General features: G+C 36.2%; 1 protein-coding gene across 1 annotated transcript in view; it reads right to left on the bottom strand.

Annotated features, from left to right (window-relative positions):
- Window positions 1–8,434: 8,434 nt before the first annotated feature.
- Window positions 8,435–12,042, bottom strand: part of LOC126820663 (WD repeat, SAM and U-box domain-containing protein 1) — a 153,458-nt gene continuing 149,850 nt past the window's right edge. Inside the window, exons 11-12 of the mRNA XM_050548788.2 lie at window positions 11,532–11,597; window positions 8,435–9,157 (exon numbers count right to left, since the gene is read on the bottom strand). Coding sequence (XP_050404745.1) covers window positions 9,000–9,157; window positions 11,532–11,597 — 224 coding nt within the window. The 3' untranslated portion in view covers window positions 8,435–8,999. The remainder of the gene's footprint in view (window positions 9,158–11,531; window positions 11,598–12,042) is intronic.

Below are 12,042 nucleotides of genomic sequence, written 5' to 3'. Positions count from 1 at the left end.
CAGAAATCATTGAAAATCAATAGGCTTCTTCGTCTCATGACCTTAAACACTGTGTATAAATTAAAAGTCAATCATATATTAACTTTGACCTCCAGAGGTCCACAAGATTTTTTGAAGTGATCAAGGGCCATAACTCTGGCAGTAATTATCGTAAATCACTGAAAATCAATAGGCTTCTTCGTCTCATGAACTAAAACACTGTATAAATTTAAAGTCAATCGGATATTAACTTTGACCTCTAGAGCATCCACAAGATTTTTTGAAGTGATCAAGGGCCATAACTCTTGCAGTAATTATCGGAAATCGCTGAAAATCAATAGGTTTTTTCGTCTCATGACCTGGCTTAAACACTGTGTATAAATTTAAAGTCAATCGGATATTAACGTTAGCCTCTGGAGCGTCCACAAGCAATTGTGGACGCCGGACTGGCGGGGGCGACGACAATATACGACCACATTTCAATGTGGGCGTATAAAAATGTCCGCTAACACTTCCAAATGACCGCAAGTCCATAACTATTGACTCAAATTTGATGATCTTGATATCTGTCCCCAGGTTTTGGGGGACAAGGAACACATTAAGAGAACTTTGGATATCACTGAGCTGTTAAATCATTATGAAATTGTATTTGAGTGCCATCCTCCTCCTCAGTATTGACCTCTTGAGTGTTGTTTGAATTGTCACAGATTTGCTGATCTTGCTCCTTCATTACTCCAGAACAGACAATGAGATCATCTACTTACGTTCAAACAAGCAGTCAAAAGAACACCAAGTGTATAACATTAACCTGTTGAAAGAAACTTTAGGAGAAGATGCGTGCAATGAGTTTCTCTTTGTACATGTTCTACTCAGGCTGTGATTCAACTTCACGGATTTTAGGCATCGGAAAAAAGTCTGCCTTCCGGAAATTAGTGAAATCTAATCCTGTCATGAAGTCTTGTGCTAGCGCATTTACCCTTCAAAACAAATCTCAAGAGGACATATCAGATCTTGGCAAAGACCTGATGGTTGATCTCTTTAGTGGCAATGATCTCTTTAGTGGCAAATTGAATGATACGATATCATCACTGTGCCATTTCATTTTCACGAAGAAAGTGGCAACTGCTGAAGCATTTGTCATTCCTTAGCGACTTCCCCCAACATCATCTGCAACAAGATTTCATAGCCAACGTGTGTACTTTCAAATTATGGTATGGACAGGGATGGCAAATGAAATGAACCTAACTGAATAGGGATGGAAGCAGGAAAATGAACAGTTAATTTCGATCGAACTCTATCGATACAATCTATACATTTGTCGTCGATCCAGTCAACCCTTCCTCGGTCTAGACTGTCCTCGCACGATCGTATCGATCGGACTCTATCGATACATGTTTCGTTGAACCAGTCGATCCAGTCAACCCTTCCTCCGGTCTAGGCTATCCTCGCACGATTGTATCGATCGAACTCTATCGATACGATCTATACATTTGTCATCGAACCAGTCGATCCAGTCAACCCCTCCTCAGGTCTAGAGTGTCCTCGCACGATCGTATCAATCGAACTCTATCGATCTATACATTTGTCTATCAAGTCAATCCAGTCAACCCTTCCGCCGGTCTAGTCTGATGTTATAAAGTACACTAAACCCTACCAGAATTAGTTGAGAAACCTTTTGCAGCAATTTTTGGGGAGTTAAACTGTATTTTGACCTGACCATAATTGTAGTTGTCTTATACTATATTTCTTCATCCTGGTGATTTTAGTATGAGAACACCCTGTCTACAAGTGCACGTGGTCCTGTAAAAAATCATTTGGGTATAATATGTCAGGAAAACACATGAATTTATCTTTATATCTGTCTTTTAATAACTTATTAATGCGTTTCCTTTGTCTTTTAAATGATTCTGGTTCCAAACCAGGCGCCTTTGAAAAATCCTCTCTTGCCAAAATTTTACCGATTCTTCGAATACTGTCGGCACTAACCTATAGTTCAATATTATTTCATTTACTCGCTTGCGCGAAGGAGTGTTTAACAGCAGCTTCCGTTTAACTGTGAGATGAAACCGGGGGGCCAGAGAAAACCCACCTTGTTTGACAGACAACCTCAGCCTTCTCACTATCAAGCGGTAAGAGATAGATGGGTCATTTTGGGAATGAAATATGGTATATCGTCATACTTGTTTTTCTTATTTTAAGTTTGTCTTGGAAACTAACTGTAAAGCCAAATAAGATGATTTATCGGTTGTAAAGGGAGATAACTGGGTAAACATTTCAATTTTCTGCAATATATTGAATATTCGTTGCAGTAATTATACTAATGTGCTGTTATATGACAACATTAGGTTGTTTTTTGATCATATTGGGTTATTATTGGCTTGTTTTGTGTGGTACAGGGAGTCAAATGGAACATCCAGACATCGGTATCGCATTTGAAGTACATTTCCCGGGATAGCTCTCTATTTTTGAAAAAAAATCAAATGATATGTCTATTTTGCACAATTATATTGTAGTATTGGGTAGTATGTGGTGATATTAGGGTGGTATTGGGAGGTAATGGGTAGTAGGCCCTATAGGGTAGTATTGGGTAAATCGTCCCACCTCTTTGTATCAGTAGATGAGGTGGGTAATTTATTCATCATATTTTCTGCTAGTAAATAGATCAACAAATAACCTTTCACTTTTAAATTATGTAATGATAAATAAAATAACTGGATGATCTGTAACTCAGTTCTGAAATAAATGAAATGAAGATGGATGTATTAATGAATAAATGAAATTGAATTTATTGTCCAGTCAATGCCTAGGTGGGATATATCAGGACAAACACAAGTTTTTCTATGGTTAGCTTAGAAATGGTTCTACTACTGATGTCTTCCGCCTTACTCCAGCCACAGTAGTGGCTCATCCTACGAGAGTTCCTTTGCGCAAGTTTTTTAGTGAAATCACTACAAAAAGGTTACTGGCCTATACCTCCCTTAATTTACACATAAACTGACCCAAAACAGTACTGCACCTAGCTTAACATATAATAAATCAATTCCTATTGAAATAAAGGTGAAGCCTTACCGCATAATTATATGATTTGATAAAACTCAACTGCTACGCGAAATTTCAACTGGCGTGTCATGCCGCCATGGCGGCTTGTTGTGTGTAAGAAACATCGCTATGCAAATGTAGAACGCATAACCACAAAGAAAAACTGTTCGGTAACTGTTTAGTGGCCCAGTCTTCACTATTTGTCATAGAATTACTTATTCCAATACAAACTGTAATGATATTTGTTGACAATTGTGCGTTTGAACCTTTTTGAACTTGCGTAGGAATTCTTAGACTGTATCAATTGTAACGTTAAACACACAGTTTAACGTTACAAGTATAGTAACTATGGTTAGCTGTGCAATGTGAGCAATTTACCTGGCAAACTGTTAATCTGCCTCCTCTTATAGACGTATCACTCCCTCGAAATATCAAATGTGCACTGTCAATTTGCACACAGGAACTCATTTGTCGAAAGGCAAGGAACAAATGATCAAATGTAGATTTAGATTAACAAACTTTCTAACCATTAGTTTTCAACTAGGCCTAACTAACTTACCTTGTAACATGAATGGGAAACCTTCCTTTGTTCTTTTCGTTGAATAAGCAGATTGTTTTCCCTCTAGTAGATGGGTGGAGCTTATCTGTGCAATAACTGGACATGTTCAATGCTATTGCACACTTTTGCTGGTTTACACTAGTTTTAGTAGAATTCATATAGAGAAGTGGGGTGGGTTTTCTGTGCAATAACACTAAGCATGTTGAGCAGTTGTCAATGTTACAAGTCATTTATAGCACGCTTCATTCGTTAACAGGTTTACCCCCCGGCCTTCGGCCTCTAGTTAAACCTGTTAACTCATGAAAGCCGTGCTATAAATATAACTTGGCAAATCGCTTCTGGTCCTTCCAACTGTAATCATTTCATGAAATACTGATCCTACTAATCAAAACTTATTTTCGTATCTCTTCTGTTAGCAAATCTTCTGAAAACATTTATCCCTGATATTATTTTCAAATTTGTCCTATATTCGCCATCATCTGGAACTATAGCCATAACCTTTTCATTTCTGTCTTTTTTCAGCCACACTGCAGCAATGGTCCTAAATTTGACCTATCTGAATGTATTCAAGACTTGTGAACATTCAACTAAATTGATTCCATATGGCCTAATCGCACGTCATGTGATGAACGAAACTATTCTAATATGTTGGAGGGGAATAAAGGTTGACAAATTTTGACAACCACTTGTATTGCAATCAAAACAACACACGGTCGACTTTGAGAAACAAAAATATCAACTGAAAACATTGATATGGGAGATTAATACGGAAACAATTGATTGTCAGTTTACTAAATTATATATCACCAATTACCGATACACAGATCCAAGGGTATTCATACACAAAGTTTGAATTGTCGAAACAAGCCCCACCGTTACGAAAGACACGCCTTAATTGCTGCCACCCCCTTGTACGAAATGATCTATCCTAAAAAGTAACATAATTAGCTTCCATTTTTGTATTTCTTGATGTCAAAGTTTGTGAGGAGTTCAATTTTGCAAGATAGAACTTTTTTATTCGTAGAGATATTCAATTGTACAATGGATTTGATTTAACCGCAGGTGCTTTCAAACACACAGGCAAGTTTTTAATAAACATAATTAAGTAGTTTGTTCATAATCAAAGAAATCTGTTTAAAAATTTACCACGGTTCAGACAGTAACACCAAGTCAGACAATACATAATTCATTTCTTTTCATATAAAAATAATATTTATTAATAAAAACTGCACAATATATATATATACGTCAATTTAATTCTGAGAGAATTAAGGTACCCTAATACATAGGAGACATAAAATTGTCTTTTAATGATAGATAACAAAAACATATAGGTTGCCAGGCAACGAAACATACACCCACAGCAACTAAATCGTCCGAGCGGGCAACAAGGGTTATTGCATATTTATTCTTTTGTAGGTAATTTCGGGGCATTTACAAGACAATTTCATACAGATCAGATTATAAATTTTGTCATTTGAGGGTTCACAAGGTTCCACAAACTGAAACAAGGGCCTTAACTCTGGAAGTAATATCCAGAAATTGTTGAAATTCGACAGGTTTTTTCCTTTTACTAATTTAAATAATGGATATAAATTTCATACAGATGGGATGATAACTTTTGTCATTCGAACGTTCACAAGTTCAACAAAGTAAAACAAGGGCTATAACAAGTAATTGAAGTAAATTGCTGAAATGCAATAGGCTTCTTCATTTCATAATTTAAATTATGCATATAAATTTGGTGATTTAAATGATGCATACAAATTTAATGGAGATCAGGTGATAATTTAATAGGTTTCATCTTCTCACTAATGTAAACAACATATATAAAAGATCTGATGATAAATGTAGCCTGTAGAGCCGAGGTGTTAAACTTATTTCACTTAAGGGGCCACATGAACTAAAATTTTTACACCAAGTCGGCCGGAGATATACAAAAATATCATGATAAAGCCAAATGTCCTTGAACTTTACTGAATTCTAAAAACAAAGCTAAACGTCCTTGAAGGTAATTTTTTACACTGGTTTCCAAAATGCCAAGATGTAATATTGAACACGATATCTATGACATACAGTACAGAAGTTTTACTGAAACTGGAAAACAATAATAAATGACTTCCATCACTAGTTTCTAAGAATTATCAACAGTTAATTTGTTGAAATTTGTTCTACGGGCCACATTTAAACCCTTGGGGGCCAGATTTGGGCCACATGTTTGACACCCCTGCTGTAGAGTGTTCACAAGAAATTGTGGATGACGGACGGACAACAATATACAACCACATTTCCATGTGGGCATATAAAAAGTAATTAGATGACATACATTTTTTTAATTGCATATTTATATCCTAGGCAGAAAATGCTCATCAAGGCATTTACCTAATAAACACCTACACCAAGTTTGAAAATTTTAGCTCAATTAAAAGCAGACTTATTGTGTCCCAAAAAGTGTGATAGATGAACAGGCCCATTTTAATAGTCCCCTGTATTCTTTGAAAGGCATGGAGCAATAATACAATATACATGTATGAATCTAGGCATATTAAAATTATGTCTAGGTTAATAGTATCCTAATGTAGCTCAATTGTTTACAAAACATAATTAACCTAAAGATTGGTTTGAAAAATAATGCCACATCAGCTAAATCGTTGGGACAGTTTCTAAAGGCTGTCACATCGTTTTATTATTTTCTGTCGGTAATGTGAGCCATTACCAGATGCTTAAAACAATCTATTTGTAATAAACAATGATAAGTTTAGCCTCATAGTCCGGTGGCTAAAGGGGGATGGGGGGGGGGGAATCGCCAGCCAAGCTGTGAATTTATGAGACCAATGTTTTCTAGAACAAGTTTTTTGCGTAGATTCCGAATCTGGGTGGTGAGCAGGTGTTTGGGGGGGGGGGGGGCATTTTCGACATATGGGGGGGACCAATGTCTACAATTGAGGAAAAATGTGATTATGTTGACATTAATGATGATCATGTTATATATTGATAAAACATAAATTTCTAGGACTGTCCATCTCTAAAGAAGTGTATATGATGCCCCTGGACAACTGTTTTGATTTGTGGCGAAGTGGGGAGGGTGATTTTGGAGAGGGGCGGGCGGGGTAAAATTGGCGGGAAATGAGTTCACATTGATTTAAATGATGATTTTCTTAAGAGCTTGATGAAACATCTCTAAATATGTTTATAAGATTCATATTGTGTGGGGGTGGGTGCTGGGGGTGAGTGCCTGGGGAGCAACATGTATTTTTGTGGACAGAAATCATTTGCCTCAAAATTTACCTTAAAAGTGGTTTCTCATTAGCTCTTTTGTTCAGTACCAGTTAAGTCATTCAAAATATTAAATTATAATAGTACTTTTCAAGCGATCTGGAAATGTAAATCATAAACACAGTAAATCAGAGATACGTTTTGATATTAGTTTATTCTTAGTCTTCATCAGAAGATTCAAAATCAAAAGTTCATAATATGAGCGAGATAAATATCTTCTTGGTTGCTGACCAACAGCTCGCATATATCCTTTGGATATAATTCAGATGCCCATTCACATTGTAAATCTTCATTCCAGCCATGCAGCAAAAGACCACTACGGCAAGGTGATAATAAAGAAAGGTCCGTTATTTTTTCATGAAGAAAATCTTTCTTCTAGCGTCATCTACTGATGTGAGTCGCCTTCCGCGTTATTTTCTACCTTTGCCCATCTCATTATTGATCAAAATGTGTATATTTGGATCATCGTTTGCGAGGAGAATGATTGGGATGTCTATTTCGCTCCAGTAAGAACGCAATATCTCTGTCTACATGCTTTCAGTCGTAATGACTATCGGTTTAGAAAAAAATTGTTTGTACTATGTACGCCGAAAGACGACTTACATCAGTAGATGACACTAGAAGAAAGATTTTTTGGATGAATTTTATTTGTGATGAAAAATAATAAACCTTTCTTTCCTTATTACCATCTTGCCTGAGTAGCCTTTTGCTGCACATTAAATGCAACAATTATGTTGCAAAAATATAGAGACAGACTGCAAAAGCAGTGATCGAACAAGATGACCCTGCAATACAAGGCTAGAATGAAGATTTTCTATGTGAATGGGTATCTGAAGCATATCCAAAGGATATATGCGAGCTGTTGATCAGCCATCAAGAAGATATTTATCCGGCTCATATTATGAACTTTGATTTTGAATCTTTTGATGAAGAATATAAGAATAAACTAATATCTAAACATGTTTCATGTTTACTGTTTTTTTTATGTACATTTCCAGATCTCTTGACAAATACCATTATAATTTAATATTTTGAATGACGAAATTGGTACTGAACGAAAAAGCTAATGAGAAAACACTTTTCGAATCAATTTTGAACCAAGAGGTTTCTGTGCCCAAAAATACATATCACGTAATATGACCGATCTTCGATACTAGCGTCATCTCATCTAACCTCGCAAACACGGATCGCCTTTTTGCCGCAGCAAAATGGCTGCATTTAGCAGACGAATTCTTATTTTTATTTGGTAAATCTTGTTTCCATGAATGATAATTATATCCTCTTCTTGATGAAAATACCTTGACAACTTAATCTATCGTTATCTCATCTAACCTCGCCAACAGGGATCGCTTTCGCCGCAGCAAAATGGCTGCATTTAGCAGACGAATTCATATTGTTAAATTTGTTATATTCTGTAAGTCTTGTTTCCATGAATGATAATTGTATCCTCTTCTTGATGAAAATACTGTGATAACTTCATCTATATATGGAACACTAGTCAGTTTTTATTGTATATGTTCAGTATTTTTTTGATAATTTTATGTCTTCTTACTTAAAGAAATTAAACAAACAGAAACTTGATAGCATTTAAGTAGATTATTTTATTTGGACTTTTGGGACAAATAAAATACATTACAGTTGCACCATTACAGATACACTCAAAATATATTCAGTTTTAAGTAGTTAAATTCCAGGATAGTGAATCAATCTCCTCAGGATTTTCAGGAGGACTGTTTATGGCTCTCCATCATTTCTCAAATGACGAGGCCTGAAAACGCCCCCTCAAATGCCTGATCACCATCCAGATTTGGAATCTATGCATAAAAAAAATGGTCTAGAAAAACATGGTCTCATAAATTCACGGCTCGGGTGGCGACCCCCCCCCCCCCCTTCAGCCACCAGACTATCAGAGTGTCCGCAGGATTTGTCTACATGATCAAGGGCCATAACTTTGATGAGAGTAATTATACGAAGTCATTGAAAATCTATTGCCTTCATCTCATAAACACTGTGTATAAATTTCAAGTCAATTGGATGATAACTTTAGTCTCCAGTAGAGTGTCCACAAACTGACGTACAGAGATCTATTGTATAAAAAGGGTATCTTATAAAACAAATAAGGCAAGTACCAGTAGATCCATTGGTCTCATTGAGACGCCATCATTTGATATCTCTGAATAAGCATTTTCAAGGTTCTATTAGGTAGAAGTGTTCCATGAGCTAATACAGCATTGGTCATAGGACTCCTGTTTTTACCACTCTCCATCCATGCTTTTATACCAGAACGATCATATGTATAACCATCTAAAACAAAAATAACACTTGCCAGGAGAATCATTGTTGGTCCTCCCTAGAGCCATTGACACCAAGAAAATTTAACAAGTTAATACGCCCACATTTTCAAGCGATGAACTGACTCCTGGGAAAATCAATAGGACTCATCCTCAATCACAAAGAAATTTTGACTTATGGACGAACGGTCAGACAGACATGTGTTATAATTATTAATGATAATAATTATGAACCGTGCCAAAATTGTTGGAACTGTTTGATGTACATACAGTGACATGCACACTTAGCCAAAAAGCAGGGGCCATGACCCAAGAAGTTACTGGGTTGCACACCAACATCAATTTCATCTGAGAACCTTTGAAGTTCAAATTTTGAACTCAAGTTTCGTCTAAATCAGAGAATTTGTGGTTGACAGGCAAGATATGCCCACATTTTGCAAGAGATGGATAGAGAACAAGCTAATACAATCAGGGGCCAAAATCAATGAAGTTATGGTCTGATATGCATGAATATCAAAAGGAACCAAAATCTTTGGGTAAAAACATACATTTCAAGTTTCATCAAAAGCTGATAACCATCGGCGACCAGGCAGGATACGCCCACATTTTCCAAGAGATGGATAGAGAACAAGCTAAAAACAAAAACAATTTTTTTGTATAATCCGGGGCCATAATCCAGATAGTTATGGTCTGAAATGCGCAAATATCAAAAGGGACTGAGATTTTTGGAATATAAGAATATGTTTTAAGTTTCATCAAAATCGGATAAAAATTGTGACCTCTAGAGGGTTCATAACCTTTGTATTACATACTTATACACAATTTACATACAAAGAGCGGCCATTTTGTCAGGCAGTTTCATTTCGATTTTCCCGAAATTCCAATTCAACCTTCATTATGGTGGAATGGTGATATATCTAAATGGTTTTTAAAAACGGAAAAAAAATTGTTACCTCTAGAGAATCCACAAGCTAAAATGCGAATTTTCGACCAATCAGGGGCCATAAACCAGGAAGTTACGTTCACATATGTGTGATTATCAAAAGGAACCAAGATCTTTATGATAAAAACATACATTTAAAGTTTCATCCAAATCGGATAAAAACTGTGGCCTCTAGAGGGTCCACAACCTTGATATACCATATTTTTTACACTATTTGCGTATGTTAGGCGCAATCTTTGCAATCTGCGGTGTCCTATGTACTGCGCAGATTAAACTCTGTGCGTGCGTGGCTTATGAAGCTGGCGTGCAGATTGCCAACTTTGCACTGATTTTTTGTACGTACAATCAGGGGCCATAATTCAGGAAGTTACAATCCGTCCCGATATGCGCAAATATCGAAAGGAAACAAGATATTTGGGTTATAAACATGCATTTCAAGTTTTATCAAAATCGGATCAAAATTGTGACCTCTAGAGTGGCCACAAGCTAAAAACGTGATTTTTTGTACAATCAGGGGCCATAATCCATGATGTTTGGTCCGATACATGTCAATATCGAAAGGTACCAAGATCTTTGGGAGATAGACCTATATTTTAAGTTTCATCAAAATCGGATAAAAATTGTGACCCGTAGAGTGTCCACAAACAAATTGTGGACGTATGTCTGGACGGATGGACAGGGCCGACGATAATATACGTCCACATGAAAATGTGGGCATATAAAAATTGTGACCTCTAGAGGGTGCACAACCTTTGTATTACATACTTTTACACAATTTGCAAACAAGGAGTGGCCATCGAATGCGCGAATATTGAAAGGAAACGAGATATTTGGGTTATAAACATGCATTTCAAGTTTCATCAAAACTGTGGCTTCTAGAGGGTCCACAATCTAAAATCGAGATTTTTCAAAGTATCAGGGACATTTCCATGAGTATTTGGAGGTAACTCTTTGGAAATTCAAAGGCAATTTTTAGAAGGGAGGGCACTTTTTCAAAAGCGAGGGCACATAGCCGAATCTTCCCCCTATACCCTGGTTGGAATCTCATCGGATTCAAGTGTTATCAAACATTTCCAGTTTCTTTTGTTTTTGGATATCTGAGGGTAGGGTAGGTGGAATACCTGCCCAGCACGCATCTGTATGTCAGTATTGTAGATTTATTTGGCACAAACATATACATTATAATAAATGACATAATCCGGCCCTGCCACACACCAATTATGTCTCGCAAAATGTAACCATAGCAGCTTATTCGAAAAGAAAACTTGGATGTTGACCAAATTTGATACAGATCCTTAGTCAAAAAATCTGATCTCTATTCTTAAGCTTACAAATCTATTTTTTTTTAAATTCTGCACAAAAAAGACTGACAGACGGACAGATAAAGATAAAAACTAATCTCCCTTCAGCTTAACCGGTAGAGGACTAATAAATGAAAACATACCAGATGCAATAACAGGATCAGCCATAATTTCTCTAGTAATAGGACACAGATACTCATCTGGTACATCTAAATAAAAATAATCAAATCAACAGTGACCCCTGCCCTAATATAAAAATAAATAGATGATGCATATTATAAATTACTTGCACATTTATCTTTTTATATAGCATCAAGCTATCAAATTACTATTACTTCATCAAAGCAATGATGTTGTGAAATACAGTTTCATCACTCTCCTCAACCATTCAAATTCATGTTTTAAAGCATCAGCAAATTAAATTACTTATCTCTGTTTAGTCTTAAGCAGAAAATGATATTATCCAACTATGTCAAAACTTTCACCTAATCATCATATACACCAAGTTTGAATATTCTACCTCAATTAGAAGCAGAGTTATTGTGTTACAACGGCTCGACCAATCAAATCACTTAGCTTAAGCAGAAAATGCTTAACACAGAACGCAAGACATTTAACTAATGAACATTTACACCTAGTTGGAACATTCTACCT

This window comes from Patella vulgata, chromosome 5, assembly GCF_932274485.2.
Source record: "Patella vulgata chromosome 5, xgPatVulg1.2, whole genome shotgun sequence".
Lineage (NCBI taxonomy): Eukaryota > Metazoa > Mollusca > Gastropoda > Patellidae > Patella > Patella vulgata.
The sequence above is the reverse complement of the archived record's forward strand: the minus strand, read 5'-3'. Positions and strand labels throughout refer to the sequence as shown.